The sequence below is a fragment of the Pristiophorus japonicus genome, unplaced genomic scaffold (genome assembly GCF_044704955.1).
Source record: "Pristiophorus japonicus isolate sPriJap1 unplaced genomic scaffold, sPriJap1.hap1 HAP1_SCAFFOLD_270, whole genome shotgun sequence".
Classification (NCBI taxonomy): Eukaryota; Metazoa; Chordata; class Chondrichthyes; family Pristiophoridae; genus Pristiophorus; species Pristiophorus japonicus.
Genome location: NW_027252450.1, coordinates 502,930 through 527,098, shown reverse-complemented (window position 1 = coordinate 527,098; position 24,169 = coordinate 502,930). Strand labels below are relative to the sequence as shown.

General features: G+C 41.1%; 1 protein-coding gene across 1 annotated transcript; it reads right to left on the bottom strand.

Annotated features, from left to right (window-relative positions):
- Positions 1–669: 669 nt before the first annotated feature.
- On the bottom strand, positions 670–23,692 carry LOC139247339 (osteoclast-associated immunoglobulin-like receptor). The gene is made up of 6 exons (XM_070871619.1): positions 23,502–23,692; positions 22,688–22,723; positions 20,865–21,155; positions 10,960–11,265; positions 2,720–2,827; positions 670–1,733 (listed from the first exon to the last, which is right to left on the bottom strand). Exons 1-6 carry the CDS (start codon positions 23,530–23,532, stop codon positions 1,657–1,659), a joined length of 849 nt encoding a protein of 282 aa, XP_070727720.1. The 5' UTR covers positions 23,533–23,692; the 3' UTR covers positions 670–1,656.
- Positions 23,693–24,169: the final 477 nt, after the last annotated feature.

Genomic DNA, 24,169 nt, shown 5'->3' with positions numbered 1-24,169 from the left:
ACTGTAGGTGTCAAGCTTAGCTACTCAGACTTGCAAACGTTGGGAAAGTGTGCTCGACAAGGATCGCTGCTGAGATCGCTGTTGTTCACTATTAAGGTCAACGATTTGGGTACAGGAATCGGAAGAACATTTTCAAAACTTGCGGACGGCAGAAAATGTTGGGGTGTAGTTCATACAGAGGAGCAATTGGACAAGGTACAGGAAGACCGAAATCAAGTGGAGCAAACTGCTGATTGAGCTCACAGATCTGCAGCAGTGGTAATGACGAAACTCACAAACTCACAAAGAGGCCATTGTTCCACTCCATCGCCTACTTGCATTTGCAGCACGAAATAACAATTGAATCACTTTAAATCTGTTTCCTCTGGTACTCGACATTTCTGCCAAAAGCAACAGTTTCTCTCTATCTACTCTGTCGAGACACCTCATGAATTTGAACAGCTAATCTCCTCTCCATTATCTCTGCTCTACGCAGAACGACTTCAGATTATCCAGTCTATCCACGTAACTGACGTCCCTTATCCCTGGAACTATTCTCGTAAATCTTTTTTTACACCACTCTAAGGCCTTTACATCCTTCCACAAGTACAGTGCCCAGAACTGGACATAATACTCCTGTTGAGACCGAACCAGTGTTTTAAAATGTTCATTATAGCCTACTTGCTTCTGTATTTTATGTCTCTATTTATGAAGCCAAAATCCCATATCCTTTTTTAAACCGGTTTCTGAACCTGCCCTTCCACCTTCAACGATTTGTGCACATATACCCACAGGTCTCTCTGTTAATGCACCCCCTTTAGAATTGTAACCATTATTTTCTGTTACCTCTCCTCGTTCTTCCTACTAAAATTCAACACGTGACGCATAATTCACTCCTAAACAAAGGGAATTTATTTTGAAAAATGAACATATGACACATAACTGCGATTATGTATAGCATTCAGCGATTCAGCTTTTTAACATTTAAGGTGTAGCGTTTCAGGTGTAAGATAACGTAAATGACTCAGTGTCATACAACGAATAACAGCTTCAGCCATAAATCTGTTCAAAGGTAAGTGTTGAGCGGAATCATTTCAGTTGCATTCTGTGGACATCTTGAAGACTGGCTGATCAGACGGATCTGTTAATTCCATTGCAAGAATATGAAATAGATCTCCACTCTCATGGCACCAGGAGTTGCAAAAGCGACTGAAAGCCACTTAATTGCTATCTCAATTGTGGCCCGATATGTAGGAAAACCAGCAAGGAATTCCCGGACAATAACGGGTACGGTAGCATAGTGGTTAGGTTACTTGGTTGCTCATCCAAAGACCTGGACTAATGATTGTGGACACATGAATTCAACTCCGACCCTGGCAGCTGGGGGAAATTAGATTTCATGTAAACTATCTGGAATAAGAAACTGTTATCTGTAGCATTGACCATGAAACTACCAAATTGACATAACAACCCATTTGGTTTCCTAATGTCCTTTAGGGAAGGAAATCTATCGTACTTATGTGATCTGGCCTATATGTGACTAAAGACCAACAACAACGTGGCTGAGTCTTAACTGCCGTAGCAACACACTCAGTTGCATACATACAAGAACGAATTTTTAAAAATGAGCGAAGAACACTTCCGGAGCTCTTTGAAAATCTCCCGTGAAATAGCGGATCAGTCTAATGACATCTCGACTCTGTTTTGTCTGTAGCGAAAGGATGGATAATCCGTATTGTCCAGGGCATGTCTACCTGTAGAAATGTCAAACATATATGTGTACTAGATATACTCATTAGAATTTAGGAAGATTGATGCAAGTTTAAATCTTGAACTAGGGGGAAAGCAAAATTATATAATTAACTTCTTCAACTTAAGACAAGAGTAAACCACACAGTTGCCAACTTTGGGGTCACATTTCACTATCCGCGTCATAATTAATACCACCATTTCCACCTCTGGAACATCACTTGTCTCCTCCATTGCCTCAGCTCACCCACTGCTGAAACCCTCAGCAATGCGTTTGATCGCTCTAGAATTGACTATTCCAAAGCAGTCCTGGCTACCCTGCCATGTTATATCCTCGATCAATTAGAGATGTTCCAAAATTCGGCTGCTTGTGTGCTAACTCGCATCAAAACCCGCTCGTCCATCACCACTGTGTTCGCTGATCTACATTGGCTCCCAGTTAAGCAACGCCTCGATGTCAAAATTCTCATCCTTGTTTTCAAATCACTCCTTGGCCTCGCTCCTCCCTCTCTCTCTAATCTCCTACAGCCCCTCAATCCCCCGAGACATCTGTGCTCCTCTAATTCTGCCGTGTTGACCATCCTTGATTGTAATAGCTCCACCATTGGTGGTCGTGCCTTCTGTTGCATAGGCTCTAAGAAATTCCCTCCCTAAGCGCCTCTTCCTCTCTGCCCCTCTTTCTTCCTTTAAGACGTTAATGAAAACCTACCTCTTTGACTAATTTTTTCATCATCTGTCCAAATTTCTCCGTATGATGATCTGTCTCAATTTTATTTTGCCGTATCATAATACTCATGTGAACCTGCTCATGAGCGTATTACTAGGCGCTATATAAGTAAAAGTTGGTGTTGCTGTTGTTGGATGTAAGGTGTTATATGGTAAGGTTGTATGAGAAAAAGCCAGCTGACCATCTCGTTTCTTTAGCATTCGAATGAATAACTCTAACACATTTAAATAAAATTAATACCTGAAATCCAATTAAACATCTTACCGTCCAGTGACATTGCAGTCACAAAATGCTCAACAATGATTATCAACATCACGATGATCACTAAGGCACAGAGGCAGAGCCGGACTATAGCATCTGTGAGGTACTGTTCTGTGGAGAGGAACAGAGCATTGTTGTTCATTGAACATACAACTTAAGTTGGAACTGAACACGTTTTGCAAAATCAATTGCAAATGGAGATGAAAACTTGATTTACTCTTTATGGTAAGACTTTGCAAACAGCCACTGACATTTTCAATTTTGCAACAACAAAAAAGTAGTAACACGTTAAGATCAGAGTAATAATTTCACAAGTTTTGCTGTTAACTCGATAATACATTCCTTGAGAACATGTTTGACTATTTTTGATAAACGGAGGGAATCTTTACCAATTGATTTACGATGTCCTTAAACATGGTTAAACGCAGGATTGGAGGACTGCTAATGTAGTACCCTTGTTTAAGAAGGGAAAAAGGGATAGGTCGAGTAATTATAGGCCTGTCAGCCGACCTCAGTGTTGGGAAATTTATTGCAAAAAATCCTGAAAGAGAGGATGAGTCTGCATTTGGAAAGACAAGGATTAATTAGGGACAGTCAGCACGGATTTGTTAAGAGAACATCTTGACTACTAATCTGATTGAATTTTTTGAGGAGTTAACCAAGAGGATCGATGATATAGGTCGTACGATGCAGTATATATATGGACTTCAGCAAAGCTTTTCATAAGGTCCCACTTGGTAGACTGGTCATGAAGCTTATAGCCCATGGGATACAGGGCAAAGTGTCAAGTTGGATCCAAAATTGGCTTGGAGGAAGCAAAGCGTAATGATCAATGAATGTTTTTGTGACTGGAAGGATGTTTCCAGAGAAGTTCCACAGGGCTCAGTACTGGGACCCTTGCTTTTTGTGGTATGTATCAATGATTTAAATTTGAATGTTTTCAGTATGATTAAGAAGTTTTCAGAGACACTTAAAGTGCCTGTGTGATTGATAATGAAGAGGAAAGTAATGGGCTGCAGGAGGATATCAATCTGCTGGTCAGGTCGGCAGAGCAGTGGCAAATGGAATTTAATTCAGAGACGTGTGAAGTGATGCACTTTAGGAGGGCTAATAAGGAAAGGATATACACATTAAGTGGTAGGCACTTAATAGTGTAGATAAACAAAGGGACCTTGGAGTGCTTGTCCACAGATCCCTGAAAGTAGCAGGTCAGGTGGATAAGGTGGTTAAGAAGGCACACGGAATATTTGCCTTTATTAGCCGAGGCATAGAATGCAAGAGCAGGGAGATTACGCTTAAATTGTATAATACTTTGGTTAGGTCACAGCTGGAGTATTGCCTGCAGTTCTGTCACCGTATTATAGGAAGGACGTGATTGCACTAGAAAGGGTGCAGAGTAGATTTACTAGGATGCTGCCTGGAATGGATCATTTTCGTTATGAGGACAGATTGGCTAGGCTGGGTTTGTTCTCATTGGAACAGAGGAGGTTGAGAGGAGACCTCATTGAGGTGTATAAAATATTGAGGGGCCTGGACATAATGGATAGTAATGGTCTATTTCAATTGGTGGAGTGGGCTTTTACATGGGTCCTAGTTTTACGGTGGTTGGTGGAAGGTTTAGAGGGGATTTGAAGGGGGTCTTCTTCATGCAGAGGGTTGGGAGGATCTGGAACTCGCTGCCTGGAAGAGTGGTGGATGCAGAAACCCTCACCACTTTTAAGAGATGGTTGGATTGGCACTTAAAGTGGCGTAACCTGCGGACCTAGAGCTGGTAATTGGGATTAGACTTGATGACCTTTTGTGCGACAGAGCAGAGATAATGATAAGTACTGCAGGGAATAGAATACGGCCAGGTTGATCTCCTGTACTAGTTTCGATCGCCTGGATAGGTCGGAGAGGAATTTTCCCAGATTTCATCTCCCTATATTGGCCTGGTTTTTATCTGTTTTTTTCTCTCCCAGGAGATCACATAGCTCCGGTTGGGGTGGAGTGTAGAATGTTTCAGTATAAGTGGTGTCGCAGTTGTGGTGAGGCGGACTGGTTGGGCTGGGTGCTCTTTGCCTTTCTGTCATTGTTCTTACGTTTACATGTAACCTTTAGGGCTGCTGACCAAGGTCCATGCGGCTCTTTGTCGGCCGGCGCAGACACGATGGGCCGAAATGGCCTCTTTCCACGCTGTAAATTTCTATATTTCTATGTTTCTATGGTTGCTATAGCAATTATTGCGATAATTTGTGTGTATTGACACATCTTGAATTTTACACAATTATCAAACACAACCTGTTCTTCTCGGTACTCACTTATTTAGCATTGTTCGTTTAATATTGCACATGCAAATCTCAAGAAAGGGGCGATAAAGGCATTGGAATCAGGAAGGAGGAGTGTGACGTATTAGATGAAATAAACATAGTGGGAGGTAGTATGGAGTTTAGAAGCTTTAACAGTGGATAAATCCCCAAGCCCAGATGAAATGAATGGCAGGCGGTTAAGGAAACAATGGAGGAAATAAAAGAGGTTCTGACCATCATGTTGCAATCCTCTATATTGTTTCACGTATGGTGCCGGAGGAGTGGAGGAATGTAAAGGTTGTACCTTTGTCTCAAAATGCAGAAAGGGATTGACCGAGTAATTACAGGACTTTCAGCCTAATTACGGCGGTGTGAATATTATAGGAAAAAAATTGAGGAAGAGGTTAAACCTTTATTTACAGAGATTCATAAAGGACAGTCAGGATGGATTTGTTAACTGAAATGTGTGTCTGACTAACTTAATTGAATTTGTTCAGGAGGTAACCAGGAGGATCGATGAGGGTTGTGCGTTTGATTTTAGCAAGGCTTTTGATAAGGTCCTACGTGACAGACTGGTCACGAAAGTAAAGGCCCAAGGAATCCAGGGCAAAGTGGCAAGTTGGATCCATAATTGGCTCAGAGGTAGGAAGCAAATGGTAATGGTGGCTAGGTGTAATTATGAATGGAATGCAGATCTCAGTACTGGTTTCCTTGCTTGTTGTGGTAGATATCATGCTTTAGACTTGAAGGAAGAGGGTATAATCAAAAGGTTTGAAGCTTATACTAAAATCGGCTGTGTGGTTGATAATGAAGAATAAAACTGTAGAGTGCAGGAAGATATCAATTGATTAATCAGGTGGGCAGCACAGTGGCAAATGCAATTCAATCCGGAGAAGTGTGAGTAATGCATTTGTGGAGGGATAAAAGGCACGCGAATATCCAATAAATTGTAGAACACTGAGAATTGTAGAGGACAAAAGCGACCTTGTGTGCATGTCCACAGATCCCTGAATGTAGCAAACCAGATAGACAACGAGGTTAAGAAGGCATACGGAATACATTAAGTTGTTAGTCGAGGCATAGAATACAAGAGCACGGAGGTTGTGCCTGAACTGAATAAAACACTTCTTAGGCGACAGCTGGAGTACTGCGTGCAGTTCTGGTCACCACAATTCAGGAAAGATGTGATTGCACTAGAAAGGGTACAAAGGAAAATCACGAGGATGTTGCCTGGACTGGAGAATTTTAGCAATGGAGAAAGATTGGATAGGCTGGGCTTGTTCTCTTTGGAACAGAAGAAGCTGAGAGAAGACTTTATTAAGGAGTATAACATTATTAGGGGCCTAGATAGAGTTGATAGGACTGACCTATTTCCTTTAGCAAAGATGTCAGCAACCATTGGTCATATATTTAATGTAATAGGCAGAAGGTTTAGAGGAAATATGAGGTGAAATTACTTCACCTAGATGGTGGTGGGGGTCTGTAACTCATTGCCTGAAAGGGGTCTAGAGGCTGAAGCCATCACCTCATTTAAAATTACTTGGATGCACACTTGAAGTGCCGTAACCTGCAGGGCGACGACCCAAGAGCTGGAAATTGGGTTTAGGCTGGATAGCTCTTTGTTGGCTGGTGGAAGCACGATGGGCCTAAATGGCCTACATCCAGGCTAAATGTAATGATACCATGATTCTATGACAGTGCTGGATTAAAAAAGTATTCGAGGTCTTGTAATCTCCTTTGATCCGCAGTGGCTATCAGTTAATTCATTAGCCCGTAGCATAGTATTTATTTTCTATCCTAGAATGCGGACAGCTTTTTGTATGTGAAAAGTATCATAAATATTAATTGATGTTCCTTGAGTTATAATAGAATCATAGAATCATAGATTGCTTGCAGCGCATAAGGTGGCCTTTCGGCCTTTCGAACCCGTGCAGACTCTCGGCAAGATCACTACTACTAGTTCCACTTATCTACACTTTCCCCGTATACCTGCATTTTGTTCCTTCAGGTACTTATCTAATTACCTTCTGAAAGCCAAGATTGAATCTGCTTCAACTACCGTTTCCGGCAGTCCATTCCAGCTGCGAACCACTCGCTGCATTAAAAAAATGTCTCCTCATGAGGGTTTTGGTTCTCGTGCCAATCATCTTAAATCTGTGTCCACTGGTTCTCGAGTCTTCCGTAAGAACATAAGAAATCGGAGCAGGAGTAGACCATAAGGCCCCTCGAGGCTGCTCTGCCATTCAATATGATCGTGGCTGATCTGCTCATGGACTCAGCTCCACTTCCCGCCCGCTCCCCATAACCCCTTATCCCCTTATCGTTCAAGAAACCATCTAATTCTGACTTAAATATATTCAATGACCCAGCTTCCACAGCTCTCTGAGGCAACGAATTCCATAGATTTACAACCCTCTGAGAGAAGACATTTCTCCTCATCTCTGTTTAAATGGGCGGCCCCTTATTCTAAGATCATGCCCTCTAGTTCTAGGCTCCCCCATTAGTGGGATCATCCTCTCTGCATCCTCCTTGTCAAGCCCCCTCATAATCTTATACGTTTCGATAAGATCACCTCTCATTCTTCTGAATCCCAATGAGTAGAAGCGCAATCTACTCAACCTTTCCTCATAAATCAGCCCCTGCATCTCTGGAATCAATCTTGTGCACCTTCTCTGAACTGCCTCCAAAGCAAGTATATCCTTTCGTAAATATGGAAATTAAAACTGCACGCAGTCTCCCAGGTGTGGCCTCATCAATAACCTCTACAAGACTTCCCTGCTTTTATACTCCATCCCCGTTGCAATAAATGACAAGATTCCATTGACCTTCCTAATAACTTGCTGTATCTGCATACCACCTTTTGTGTTTCATGCACAAGTACCCCCAGGTCCCGCTGAGCTGCAGCACTTTGCATTCTTTCTCCATTTAAATAATAACTTGCTCTTTGATTTTTTATGCCAAATTTCCAAGATTATACTCCATCTACTAAATTTCTGCCCACTCACTTAGGCTGTCTATGTCCTTTTGCAGATTTTGTGTATCCTTCTCATACGTTGCTTTTCCTCCCAAGTTTGTATCATCAGCAAACTTGGTTACATTACACCCAGTCCCTCCTCCCAATCGTTAATATATATTTTAAATAGTTGGGGTCCCAGCACTTATCCCTGCTGCACCCCACTAGTTACTTGTTGCCAATCAGTGAATGAACCGTTTGTCCCCACTCTCTGTTCTCTGCTAGTTATTCAGTCCTCTATCTATGCTAATATATTACCCCCAACCCCGTGAACTTTTATCTTATGCAGTAACCTTTTAAAGGCACCTTGTCAAATACCTTTTGGAAGTCCAAATACGCCACATCCACTGGTTCCCCTTTATCCACCCTGTTCGTTACATCCTCAAAGAACTTCAGCAAATTTGTCAAACATGACTTCCCCTTCATAAATCCATGCTGACCTTCATAATCCATGCCTGATCGAATTTTGCTTTTCCAAATGTCCTGCTACTGGTTATTTAATAATGGACTCCAACATTTCCCCAACCATAGCTGTCAGGCTAATTGGTCTATAATTTCCTGCTTTTTGTCTGCTTCATTGTTTTTAATAGGGGCGTTATGCTTGCAATTTTGCACTCTACTGGAACCTCCTCAAAATCCAGGGAATTTTCGTAAATTACAACCAATGCATCCACAATCCCAGCTGCTACTTCTCTTCAGGATACAAGCCATCAGGTCCAGGGGATTTATCTGCCTTCAGTCCAATTATCTTACTGAGTACCACCTCCTTAATGATTACGATTGTGTTAAGTTCCCCCTACTGTTTCCACTAAACTATCCACTGTCAGACTATTGTTAGTGTCTTCTACCATAAAGAATGATACTAAATATTTGTTCAGAGTTTCGGCCATCTCCATGTTCCCCATTATTAGTTCCCCGGTCTCGTCCTCTAAGGGACCAACATTGACTTTAGCCACCCTTTTCCTTTTTAAATAACAATAGAAAATCTTGCTATCTCTTTATATATTTTGTGCTAGTCTATCTTCCCTTTCTTAATCATTTTTTAGTCGTTATTTGCTGGCTTATAGAAGCTTCCCAGTCTTCTGTCATCCAAGTAGTTTCCGCCACTTTGTATGCCCTTGTTTTTAATTGGATACCATTCTTTATTTCTTTAGTTAGCCACGGATGACCATATTTTCTCTTACATCCTTTCCTCTTCACTAGAATATATATTTCTTGAGAGTTGCGAAATATCTCCTTAAATGTACACCATTCTCCATCAACCGTCCTACACCTTAATCTATTTTCTCAATCCACTTTACCCAACTCTGCTCTCATACCTTCATTGTCTCCTTTATTTAAGCTTAGCATGCTGTTTAGAAATCCAATTTTCTCAACCTTCACCTGAATTTTGAAATTCAATCATGCTATGGTCACTCATTCCGAGGGGATCCTTTACTAGGCGATTATTTATTAATCCTGTCTCATTACACAGGACCAGATCTAAGATAGGCTGCCCCCTGTTTGGTTCCGTTACATACTACCCAAGGAACCAGTCGCATATGCACTCTATGAACTCCTCCTCAAGGCTACCCTGACCAATTTGATTTGTCCAATCATTATGGGGGTTAAAATCACCCATGATTATTGTTGTTCCCTTTTTACAAGCCCCCACTATCTCTTGTTTATACTGTGACCAACAGAGTTGTTGTAGTTACCCCTCGACCTCTTACACTGATCCAATGAAGTTCAATGCAATTCCGATCGACACAGAGTTCAAAAATTTCAAACCATAACCTCTGCCCCGATTAACTCAGTTTAACTCAGTTAGGCAACTCAGTCCATTGGGCGACTTGCAAAGCGAGCACAACAAATTCAATCTTCACCAGCCATCCATCTATGATATTAAATATGGGTGTTACAATTCGATGTAAGTTGGAAACGGAGGATACCTGATAAAGCAGGCATAAATAAAATACGGTAAAATATCATTTTTAGCGTTTAATTGTTAGCAAACACTTAGCTCTCCACACTGTGGGAAAAATAGAGCCATCTATGCTGTCGACTATTTACCGTTTCTGCTGTGACACTGCGTATTATTGGGCAATGAAGCGGGGTAAATGTTTCCCTGCTCCGGGTCATTCACCCTGGATGTTATGAAAAGGTACAGAAAATAATCAAATAAGGCTAATGGAATGCTGGTCATTATATCTAGATGACTCGAGTGCAAGGTGGTAGCTGATATGCATCAGCAAAAAAAAACCCAAGTTAGACCACACCTGGAATATTGTCAGCAGGTCTGGGCACTGCACCTTTGGAAGGATATATTGGCCTTGGAGGGAGTCAGAATGATACCTGGACTTCAAGGTTTGAATGATAACGAAATTACTCAAACGAGGGTTGTATTCCCATGAATTTAGATGGTTACCAGGTGATCTAACCGATTTTTTTCAAGATATCAAGCAGAACAGATAGGGTAGATTGAGATAAACTATTGCTGTAGGTTGGAAATTCTAGGACTAGCGAGAATAGTGTAAAAATTAGAGCCAGACATTTCAGTGTTGAAATTAGGTAACACTTCTACACGCAAATGGTGGTAGAAGTTTGGAACTATCTTCTGCAAACGGCAATTGATGCTGGATCAATTGTTAATTGTAAACCGGAAATTGATGGTTTGCCGCTAACCATAGGTATTAACAGATATGTGACAAAGGTGGGAATATGTAGTTAGATCAAAGATCAGCCACGAATTCCCTGCACGGCGGAACAGGCTTGAGGAGCTAAATGTACTATTCCTGCTCCTATGTTCCGGAAAGAATATGCCGAAGAATAGATCACCAATTGAGAAACAGTAGATAATTGCAGGGAAATTGCATTACTTATGGTAACTTTATATGAACGAATGAGTCAAACATTAAGATACACGAACAAGAAACCTCGTTTTCATATATGTTGGACCATACCTTTCACAGTAATCGTCACATATTTACTTAGAGGCGAATCCATCCGATGCCCTGGAACCGCAGATTGATATCGGCAGCAATATTTTCCTGCAGAGCTTTTATTCAGGCTGTTTATAGTGAATGTGTCGCTCCACTCAGTATCAAGCACTGCTCGAGTTTGCACATTTCTTCCTTCGTAGCCTTTGTAGAAGAAAAATAATACCCCAGGCAAACGAATGTCACCCTTGCAGGTAATGTCAACTTTTTGTCCATTGGAAACTGCTCCGGAGGCTGGGGCCGTGGAGATTGTCGGCTTTAGGAGTGTATCTGAAACGCAGGTATTGAACGCAGGTAATAGAAAGACTTTGTAACCCATTAAATGAAATTGTGTAGCAAATGTTTAAGACATTCAATATAAAATTGACCTTGATTCAACATAAAGGCTGTCAGGTAATCTCTACAAGTAAATTGAAAGATTTCCAAAGGATCAAAACCAAATTGCACAAACAATTTAAAATATGATAGGTGAACATTTTTCAGCCTGAACATCACTTTTAGTAGCCATTCCGTGAAACGGTTGTAGCACAGTGGTTAGGTTACTGGAATAGTAATCCAGAGATCTACACTATTAATCAGAGTGACATGAGTTCATTATCCCACCATGGCAGCTGGAGCATTTAAATTCAGTTAATTAAATATTTCTGGAATGGAAAGTTAGCATCAGTAATGGTGATCATTAAACTACCGGATTGTTATAAAAACCTGTCTGATTTGATAATATGGTTTAGGAATGGAAATATGCCGTCCTTACCCGGTCTGGCCTACATTTGACTCAAGATCCGCATCAATGTAGTTCAGTGGTGGGTGTAGTCTGTAGGCACCCTAAGAGTAGCTACACTTTTGGATGGATATTAATCAAGAAATAATGGAGGCTTGTGAAAAAGGTACGGCAATACTAATGGGTGATTTTAACCTTCATATTGATCGGACAACGCAAATTTGCCACAGTAACCTTGAGGAAGAGTTCATAGAAAACATGTGGGTTAATTTCCTTGACCAGTACGTTGCACCACCACACAGGACACAGGCGTTATTAGATCTGGTACTGTGTAATGAGACAGGATTAATAAACGATCTCCTTGTAAAAGATCATTTAGGAATGAGTGTCCATAAAATGGTTGAATTTCAAATTCAGTTGGAGGGTGAGAAAATTGTATTTCAAACCAGACTCCTGAGCTTAAATAAAGCAGACTGCAAAGGTATGAAGGAAGAGCTGGCTATTGGACTGGGAAAATAGATTAAAGTGTGGGTCGGTTGAAGAGCTGTGGCAGACATTTAATGAGATATTTCATAACTCGCAACAAGCATATATCCTAATGAGAATGAAAGATTGTTACAGAAGGGAAACCAACCGTGGCTAACTAAGGAAATGAGGAATGGTATCAAATTGAAAACAAGTGCATACAATGTGGCCAAGACGAATGGGAGGCCAGAGGATTGGGAATGTTTTAAATCCACTAAAGAACGACTACAGAAATAATAGAAAGGGAAGATAGATTATGAAAGTGAACTAGCACGAAATATAAAAACAGATAGTAAGAGTTCTACAGTTACATAAAAAGGAAAAGAGTGGCTGAAGTAAATGTTGGTCCCCTGGAGGATGAGACTGTGGAATTAATAAAGGGGAACAGGGAAATGGCAGAGACATTGAATGAATACTTTGTATCGTTATTCACGGTAGAAGACACCATAAACATCCCAATATTGTACAATAAAGGGGCTAAAGTAAGGGAGGAACTTAATACAATCGCTATCACTGAAGAAGTAGTACTCGATAAAATAATGGGAATAAAGACGGATAAATTCCCTGGACCTGATGGCTTGCGTCTTAAAATAAGTGGCTGCAGAGATAGTCGATGCATTGGTTGTAATGTACCAACATTCCTTGGATTCTGGGGAGGGCCCAGAGGATTGAAAAACCTTAAACGTAATGCCCCTATTTTAAAAAGTAAGCAGATAAAAAAGAAGGAAACTATAGTCATTGTGAAAATGCTAGAATCCATTATTATGAAAGCAGTAGCAGGATATTTGGCAAAGCATAATTCAATCACTAAGAGTCAGCGTGGTTTAATGTCAGGGAAGTCATCTTTGACCAGTTTTCTGGAGTTCTTTGAGGATGTAACGAGCAGGGGGGATAAGTGGGAATCAGCGAACGTGGTGTATTTGGATTTCCAGAATGCATTCGATAAGGTATCACATAAAAGATTACTGCGCAAGATAAAAGTTCATGGCGTTGGGAGAAATAAATTAGCATTCATAGAGGATTGACTAACTAACAGAAAACAGAGATTCAGGATAAATCGGTCATTTTCCGCTTGGCAAACAGTAACTAGTGTGGTGCAACAGAGATCAGTGCTGGGGCCTCAACTATTTACAATCCGTCTTAATGACTTGGATAAAGAGACGGAGTGTAATGTCGCCAAGCTTGTTGCTGATACAAAGGTGGGTGGGAAAGTAAATTGTGATGACACAAAAAATCTGCAGAGGGATATAGACAGGCTAAGTGAGTGGGCAAAAATTTGGCAGATGGAGTACAATGTGGAAAATATAAAGTTATCCAATTTTGCAGACATAATAGAAAAGCAAATTATAAGTTAAATGGAGAAAAACTGCAAAATGCTGCAGTACAGAGGGACCTGGGGGTCCTTTGCATAAAACACAAAACGTTAGTATGCAGGTACGGCAAGTAATCAGGAAAACAAAAGGAATGTTGGCCTTTATTGCAAGGGGGTTAGCATATAAAAGCAGAGAAGTCCTGCTACAACTGTACAGTGTATTGGTGAGGTCACACCTAGATTACTGCATACATTGTTGGTCTCCGTACTGAAGGAAGGATATTCTTGCATTGGAGGCTGTTCAGAGAACGTTCACTAGGATGATTCCGTAGATGAGGGATTTGATTATGAAGATAGGTCAAGTAGGTTGGGCCTGTACTCATTGGCGTTCAGAAGAATGAGAGGTGACCTTATCGAAACATATTAAATAATACGGGGGCTCGACAACGTGGATGCAGAGAGGATATTTCCACTCAGGTGAAACTAAAACTAGGGGTTATAATCTCAGAATAAGGGGCCGCCCAGTTAAAACTGAGACGAGGGCGAATTTATTCTCTCAGAATTTAGCAACGAGCTGTGGATGCTGAGTCATTGAATATATTTAAGCCGGAGATAGACAGATTTTTTGAGCGATAATGGAGTGAAGGGTTATGGGGAGGGGCAGGGAAGTGGAGATAAGTACATGATCATATTAAATGGCAGAGCAGGCTCGAGCTGTCAAATGGCCTACTCCTGCTCCTATTTCTTGTGTTCTTGTGACAACTGCCCTCTGAAATGTCCTAGCAAGCCAGTCAGTTGTTTTCAAGAAGAAGGCTCAGCGTTTCAACGTCAATAAATGCTGGTCTTTTTTGCGACATACAAAATCCCTGAATTATTTTTTTTGAACAGGATTAGTCAAAGCACAGATAGGTCTGTTTTTGCCGAGTATTTCTGCTCAGGACGGTGTCTCGAACATATTTTATTTGCATTCATTCAAGAATGAACATTGAACATCCCGTATAGACACATAAATGAGAGTAATTTTACTTTGAATGATGGCATGAAGTTGGCGATATATTATTGGCTGCCAATTATAACAATCGCCCAATTTATCACTTCCATTGACTTCAATGCAAAGAATCATCGGATGGGCATATAATGGAATGCAAATCAATAATACCCAGTTTACACCAACGCCCAAAGATAAAATGGCCAATTTCACGTAACACACTTGACGGATTGTGCGATCGGTATGTTGGTGCACTCTCAATGTACACCACCATACCACCTTTCAAATCCACGCAAGGTCAGGATTTCCACGTACACTTGCCATTAACATGGCCCACAGAGAAACAATCGCTGGTGCAGAGTTGGACTAGTTGCTTAACGACTGGCCAGCAATTGCTCACTAAAATGTTTCAGTTGATGCAGTCACAGGGCTTGTTTGCTTCAGCGTAAGGCACATCGCAAATTAAACACATACCATGCATTAAAAGATCTTCTGCAAATATTGGCCCAGGTTACGGTTTTTATGATATGCAACATTATTATCAAGACTTACATTTTGAGTGACGTTGGTGGAATGAAGTTATTTACAAAAATAATTCCAATTGTGTAAGTTATAATTAGATTAGATTTCGGAATTCCAATAGCTATCTTTACATTATTTACTTTGAAATGATTAAATTGGAATTCTGCATTAAAATTGGTGGACAAGGCATATATGATCACAGGTTTGTGCACTGTCTATTCACTGATTTCCGTGGACCAGCAGGAAGAGCAGTGCAAGGAAGGTAGTGCAGGGGTCGCCTGTGGTCATCCCCCTGCAAAACAGACACATCGCTTTGAGTACTGTTGAGGGAGTGACTCATCAGGGAAGGGCAGCAGCAGCCAAGTTCATGGCAACATGGCTGGCTCTGCTGCACAGGAGGGCAGGGAAAAGAGTGGGAGAGTGATAGTGATAGGGCTTTCAATTGTAAGGGGAATAGATAGACGTTTCCGCAGCCGAGACTCAGGATGGTATGTTGCCTCCCTGGTGCAAGGGTCAAGGATATCTCGGAGCGGGTGCAAGACATTCTGAAAAGGGAGGGTGAACAGCCAGTTGTCGTGTGCACATTGGTACCAACGATATAGGTAAAAAAAAGGATGAGGTCCTACGAGACGAATTTAAGGAGCTAGGAGCTAAATTAAAACGTAGGACCTCAAATATAGTAATCTCGGGATTGCTACCAGTGCCACGTGCTAGTCAGAGTAGGAATCGCAGGATAGCTCAGATGAATACGTGGCTTGAGCAGTGGTGCAGCAGGGAGGGATTCAAATTCCTGGGGCATTGGAACCGGTTCTGGGGGAGGTGGGACCAGTACAAACTGGATGGTCTGCACCTGGTCAGGACCGGAACCAATTTCCTAGGGGGAGTGTTTGCTAGTGCTGTTGGGGAGGAGTTAAACTAATATGGCAGGGGGATGGGAACCAATGCAGGGAGATAGAGGGAAACAAAATGGAGACAGAAGCAAAAGACAGAAAGGAGATGAGTAAAAGTGGAGGGCAGAGAAACCCAAAGCAAAAATAAAAAGGGCCACTGTACAGCAGATTTCTAAAGTGTAATAAAAAGGTAAGGATGAAAGCTTGGTGCCTTAATGCGAGGAGCATTCGGAACCCAGGAGAGGGCTCTGAGCTAGATAGTGTTGGTGAGAGCTCAGATGAACAGGACCCCAAGAAAGAATACAAAAAGGCAGGAGGCAACAGAGCAGAGTAGCACTGAGGTAAGTGTAAACAACAAGGTAATAGGAAGGGACAATATGTATGAATATAAAGGGGCTGCAGGAGCGGTCAAAACTAAAAATCATGGTTTAAAAACTAGTATTAAAACACTCTACCTAAACGCACGCAGCATTTGAAATAAAGTAAATGAGTTGACGGCACAAATCATTACAAATGGGTATGATTTGGTGGCCATTTCAGAAACGTGGTTGCAGGGTGGCCAAGACTGGGAATTAAATATACAGGGGTATCGAAAAATTCGGAAAGATAGACAAGAAGGGAAAGGAGGTGGGGTAGCTCTGTTAATAAAGGATGATATCAGGGCAGTTGTGCGAGACGATATTGGCTCTAATGAACAAAATGTTGAATCATTGTGGGTGAAGATTAGAGATAGTAAGGGGAAAAAGTCACTGGTGGGTGTACTTTATAGGCCCCCAAATAATAACTTCATGGTGGGACGGACAATAATCAAGGGAATAATGCGGGCATGTGAAAAAGGAATGGCAGTAATCATGGGGGATTCTAACCCACATATCGATTGGTCAAATCAAATCGCACAGGGTAGCCTTGAGGAGGAATTCATAGTATGCATACGGGACTGTTTCTTCGAACTGTATGTTAGTGAACCTACAAGGGAGCAAGCTATCTTAGATCTTGTCCTGTGTAATGAGACAGGAATAATAAACAATCTCCGAGTAGAAGATCCTCTCGGTTGAGTGATCACAGTATGGTTGAATTTATAATACAGATTGAGGGTGAGGAAGTATTGTCTCAATCGAGCATACTATGCTTAAACAAAACAAAGGGGACTACAATGGGATGAGGGCAGAGTTAGCTAAAGTAGACTGGAAACACAGACTAAATGGTGGCACAATTGAGAAACAGTGGAGGACTTTTAAGGAGCTCTTTCATAGTGCTCAACAGAAATATATTTCAGTGAAAAAGAAGGACGGTAAGAGAAGGGATAACCAGCCGTGGATAAACAAGGAAATACATGAGAGTAACAAATTAAAAACCAATGCGTATTAGGTGGCCAAGCTTAGTGGGAAACGAGAAGATTGGGAAAATGTTAAATGACAGCAAAGAATGACTAAGAAAGCAATAAAGAAAGGAAAGATAGATTATGAAAGCAAACTTGTGCAAAACATAAAAACAGATAGTATAAGTTTTTACTGATATATAAAACGGAAAAGAGTGACGAAAGTAAATGTTGGTCCCTTAGAAGATGAGAAGGGGGATTTAATAATGGGAAATGTGGAAATGGCTGAGACCTCAAACAATTATTTTGCTTCGGTCTTCACAGTAGAATACACAAAAACCATGCCAAAAATTGCTGGTCACGGGAATGTGGGAAGGGAGGACCTTGAGACAATCACTATCACTAGGGGAGTAGTGCTGGACAGGCTAATGGGACTCATAGTAGACAAGTCCCCTGGTCCTGATGAAATGCATCCCAGGGTATTAAAAGAGATGCCGGAAGTTATAGCAGATGCATTCGTTGTAATCTACATAAATTCTCTGGACTCTGGGGAAGTACCAGCGGATTGGAAAGCAGCTAATGTAACGCCTCGGTTTAAAAAAAAAGGGGGTAGACAAAAGGCAGGTAACTTTAGGCTGGTTAGTTTAACATCTGTAGTGGGGAAAATGCTTGAAACTATCATTAAGGAAGAAATAGCGGGACATCTAGATAGGAATAGTGCAATCAAACAGACACAACATGGATTCATGAAGGGGAAATCATGTTTAACTAATTTACTGGAATTCTTTGAGGATATAACGACCATGGTGGATAGAGGTGTATCGATGGATGTGGTGTATTTAGATTTCCAAAAGGCATTCGATAAGGTGCCACACAAAAGTTTACTGCAGAAGATAAAGGTACGCGGAGTCAGAGGAAATGTATTAGCATGGATAGAGCATTGGCTGGCTAACAGAAAGCAGAGAGTCGGGATAAATGGGTCCTTTTCTCGTTGGACATCGGTGGTTAGTGGTGTGCCACAGGGATCGGTGCTGGGACCACAACTGTTTACAATATACATAGATGACCTGGAAGAGGGGACAGAGTGTAGTGTAACAACATTTGCAGATGACACAAAGATTAGTGGGAAAGCGGGTTGTGTCGAAGACACAGAGAGGCTGCAAAGAGATTTAGATAGCTTAAGCGAATGGGCTAAGGTTTGGCAGATGGAATACAGTGTCGGAAAATGTGAGGTCATCCACCGTGGAAAAAAAACAGTAAAAGGGAATATTATTTGAATTGGTAGAAATTACAACATGCTGAGGTGCAGAGGGACCTGGGGGTCCTTGTGCATGAATCCCAAAAAGTTAGTTTGCAGGTGCAGCAGGTAATCAGGAAGGCGAATGGAATGTTGGCCTTCATTGCGAGAGGGATGGAGTACAAAAGCAGGGAGGTCCTGCTGCAACTATACAAGGTATTGGTGAGGCCGCACCTGGAGTACTGCGCGCAGTTTTGGTCACCTTTCTTAAGGAAGGATATACCAGCATTGGAGGGGGTACAGAGACGATTCACGAGGCTGATTCCGGAGATGAGAGGGTTATCTTATGATGATAGATTGAGTAGACTGGGTCTTTACTCGTTGGAGTTCAGAAGGATGAGGGGTGGTCTTATAGAAACATTTAAAATCATGAAAGGGACAGATAAGATAAAGGCAGTGAGGCTGTTTCCACTAGTCGGGGAGACTAGAACTAGGGGGCACAGCCTCAAAATACGGGGGAGACAATTTAAAACCGAGTTGAGAAGAAATTTCTTCTCCCAGAGGGTTGTGAATCTGTGGAATTCTCTGCCCAAGGAAGCAGTTGAGGCTAGCTCATTGAATGTATTCAAGTCACAGATAGATAGATTTTTAACCAATAAGGGAATTAAGGGTTATGGGGAGCGGGCGGGTAAGTGGAGCTGAGTCCACGGTCAGATCAGCCATGACCTTGTTGAATGGCGGAGCAGGCTCGAGGAGCTAGATGGCCTACTCCTGTTCCTAATTCTTATGTTCTTATTACACTGCCCCCCGCTTTGCGGCCTCCAGGTGTAAGTTTCACAGCCTCTCCGCCAGTTCGTTGTATTTTGTGTGTCATAGGTGTATTCGGAGCTATGCGTGCGACTACAATTCCTGGCCAGCGGTAATCTTGTCAATTGGACTCTGCAAGGAAATATAAACAGTTCCCCCAGACCATGTGTGTCGATATTTTATAGGGCATAATTGCAGTCGGTGAGGATTCATTCTAACACGCATATTGCACACCAGTTGTTGTTCTTTGATATTGTCGGCAATGATGCAGCAATAGTCTTGTGTGGTGGGGTTCAAATTTCTTTAGGAATATAGGGCTCTACGGATCAGGATATTTATATTTATGTATCTTATTTATGTATGATATTTATGTATCTTTCCAGGTCAATCCCTTTCCCCACCACGACAATTTAAACTCTCAATGGGTCATGAATCTTTGGAATTCCCTACCCGAGAGAGCTGTGGAGGCGTAGTAATTGAACATTATTAAGGTGGAGATAGATTTTAGAGCGATAAGGCAGTGAAGGATTATGGAGAGCGGGCAGTAAAGTGGAGCTGAGTCCATGATCAGACCAGCCATGGTCTTATTAAATGGTGGAACAGGCTCGAGGGGTGAAATGGCCTACGCCTGCTCCAAATTCTTATGAAATTATATTCTTATTTTTTGACACTGAATGATGTTGCTTACTGCAAATACCTTTAGGAAACCATGCCAAAAAACCTGCAAATAATACATTTGAAACAAAACCAGTAATATTTGAATCATACTCTAGGCGATCCGTGGTTTCAAGTAACATTCTGCGCCCCCCGGCCACCCGCCACCCCTCCCGCCACCTTGCTGTAATGCCCAGGATCATTCTCAGCGTTTCCAGAGATGCGACTCACCTGAATTCTCACAACATTGCAATTTTAAAAATTTGTTCATAGGATGTGTGCATCACTGGCACGGCTGGCATTTATTTCCCATCCCTGATTGCCCTTGGTTGGGATGAGCCACTTTCTTGAAACGCTGCAGCCCTTGTGAGGAAGTTACCCAGCAGTGCTAACTTTGTTGTACCAGATTGCCAGGGGTGGCATCGTGTCTGTCTGAACAAATTTTGACAAATTGGAAAAGCCGGTTTTCAGCACGTGTGCATCGCGCCCCGAGAACCATCTTTTGTCAGGCTTTACCAGGTCCAAGCGCACTTTGTACACAACCGGCGAGTTCGCAATTTTCAGCCCATTAGAGTAGGACGATTGTTTATCAGTCTGGTGGGATGTATACATGGGAACGCCCCAGGGGTCGCTATTAGGACCACTGTTCCTGTTAAAAGTATTTTAAAAGCTGGACATAGGTACTGAGTGCATTTTTTCAAAATTTACAGATGACAGGAAATTGGCAATAGTAGCAAAGAGAGAAGAGGATATCAGCAGATATCAGAAGGACATAAACGGACTGTTGAATTCTAAGATTCTATGACGAGTTTTACTATGATTGCTATGTCATATCAAATGCTTGGTTATAAGCAAGACCCGCCAATTTCATGCAAACTCAGTGTTGATTACAGACCTGTGATATGTATTGTAACAGGCTCACTTGCTGGTGAAGCGGTCACTGGGACAAATCCTTCTCGGAAACATTGGCATGCGTAAGTGCCTTCACTAGACAGGGATACAGGTAAATTCACTTTGGTCTCACACTTCCCTTCCGGACGCTCCAACTCTAGCAATAGATCATGACCTCTGTAATAACGATGCTTTGTGACAGAACACTGACAGCGACAAGTGAGGATTACTCTCTCTGAGTTTAGGAAGGCTGCATAGGGTGGATCCAGGGACAAGGTTGGCTTCGGTATATTATCTGAGTGAAACACAATCAGAACAATGAATCAACTGAATTCTGTTCAATGAATCTGCATTCATATCATGACCGGTGAATTTTTGGCTGTTGGCTTCCACGACGAATTGCAAATAAAATGCCCGCATATGGAGACTCGCAGTCCGGGGCCGCTCTGGGTACCTGCGGGCAATGGCCTATGTATCCTAGGGGTGCAGGTGTGGGCCAACAAATAAAATAATGGATTCCCCATTCAAGCTTATGGGGATTCTTAAAGTATGGAATCAGTGTATGAATGGGAACTACCCGAAATAATGCAACGACGCATAAAATACATTTTTAAAAAATTACATATTTAACATTAATTAAAATGCCATTGGATATGTATGTCATGTTAAAACAATTTTTTTTGAAAAATAAATTTAAATATTTCAAGTGGGTAAAAATAAATTTACCTTATTATACAATTTTTTTAATGTATAACTGTTTGATAAAAAATATTATAATGTTTTTTTATCTCTTACACTGCTAAAATCAGGTCTTATGCCTGCTTTGCAAGAACTTCATGCGCACCTATGCCCAGTTCCCGGGCAGCATTGGACCTGACAAGAAAAATCATGACAGATCACAAGTTCCGGCTTTGCACACATGCGCTTCGTGCATGAAAACCCAGAAATTTTGCGTTCCTTGTGAACCGTTGCATTAAACCACGTTTCATGTGCCCATTACCACAAAATACACTCATGCTAAAATAGTAAAAATTTCAGCAGTTATGTCTACACCGTTGGAATTAACATGCAGTTTTTAATAACGGCCACAGATGTAACAGTAATATCGAAGATTCAACCCATAATAGATTGAAAGCACATTAATTCTAAACTCAGGCTGTTAGTTATGGCTCCACCTCGATGGAGGTGCATGTTTTTTGGGGACAGCAAAGGACAATATTATTAATCAACAGTAGCAACTTGCATATAGCGCCATTAAAGTAGTAAAACGTCCCACAGCGCTTCGCAGGAGTGTTATCAAACAACACTTGATGCTGATCCTCACAACAAGACATTAGGACATGTCACCAAAAGCTTGCTCAAATGTTAGGTTTTATGGAACATCTTAAAGAAGATGAGAGAGATAGCGAGTTGAAGCGTTTAATGGAGGAAATTTCAGAGCTGAAACCCAAGCAGCTGAAGACAGCGATGCCAATGTGGAGCGATTAAATCGTGGTTGCACAAAAGACCAGAATCGGAGGAAGGCAGAGATCTGTGGGGTTATTAGGGCTGGAGGAGGTTACACAGATAGATAGTAGTCATTTTTTTAAACAAGGAGAACCCGTGAACACTGCTCTAAAATAAATTGTTCTGACTAATAGCAATTAAAGGAAGAGTCACATAAAGTTACACAAGTCTTTCTGTAATACGTATTGCGAATACTTGTGCAATTTTACGAACACATTTGTTAAATTCCCATAAATCTAAAGCTTCCCCATTATGGAGCAATCAAGTACTGAAAATATAAAACTTATTAAATGTTATATTAATTTATTTTCACATACTCACATACTATTTCATATCCCACAAGTGACACGAGATGAACTAAATGAAAAATAACAAACAGAGCAAGTAAAACATTTAATTCATCAATAAGTTACTAACATGTCAAGCAACCCACCAATTCTCAGAAGTTAGATTTTGACACTTCTCTAATTGTCTTCAGCTTTCTTCATCTCAGATTACGTTGCAACTTTGTAATTCAGTACAAGTAAGGCTCAATATGCAACAGTTTGCTAACAACTGGCTCAGTAACCGTATAGATCCTATTATTTCAAAGCAAATTACATTCGAATTTACAACGCATTACATCATTTTCCACAAGATTATTACTAGAAAGTGTAATGGTCAGCGTCGATATACATAGGTACATAGGCACAGACAAGGAATGAGATAAACAGAAAAATTGATGGAGAAATAGCAAGAGATGGATAGATAGATAAATAGGTAGACAAACAGACAGACAGATAGTCAGACAGGCAGAGAGAGAATGATCTATCAACTATTCCTATTAGCTTCACTACATATCGTCTCCAGCTTCTGTTAATCCTCTTGAAAGCAGTACGGTATTATTAGTCAGCTCCTTCGAGACAGCCTTTCGCATTCTGTTTTACGGTACCCAAAACATTAATTCAGTTTGTGTCATGTTAAATGATAATCCAGGTTGCTTGAGACTTCAGTCATATATTGAATATGCTCATTTCAAATAACTCCGAACTAAGATTTGTGCATCCAGTTGTTCAATCGAAGCGTTTTTCTGAAAGATTAAATGATCTTTGTCCCGCTAGGAGTTAAAGTCAACAGACCAGCCGACCATACTCACCGATCCCAAGAATTACTGAGAAAGTAACCATGTTCCAATGAGATTAGAATGCTCTGTTCCGATTCTGGAACGAATGAGTTGCTTTATGTTTCTTAATTGCCCTGTACATAACGGATATGATGCAGCTTTTTCTGCAGGAGTCAAGTTGCAACAGAGATGTCAAGTAAATTCAAACAGTTAATTGGAGCATGTTGTTATAATCAGTTAAACCATTACAAAGGAACAAATTGTCCTGAAATTCCAGCCTCCCAGGGTCCGTAAGGAGTTCCTACTGCGCTGGAAACCAGCATTTCCGATCTGTCAAGTTTCTGCCTTGAAAGATCGTCGCCAAATCGTGAGCGAGTTCAGATGTAATTGGAAATTTCCGATATTTACGCTTACAAATGTCCTAAGAAATCTTGTGCCTGAAAAAACAGACGCATAGACTACTTTTACAGGTGCAAATGTTGTAAAAAACACAAAAACATACAAAACTAAAGTTATTAAAACATATATTATCATTAAAAACCCTCCCCACAAAGGTAGATTTATTTCTAAAAAATTTTAAACAAATCGCGAAATTATTTTTTTTAAGACATTAATAACTTTAATTTAAATGAATATAGTCTAAATATTTTCTATTTTTTAATTAGTGTTTTGGGTGTTTTGGGCTCTATCATAATCATAGT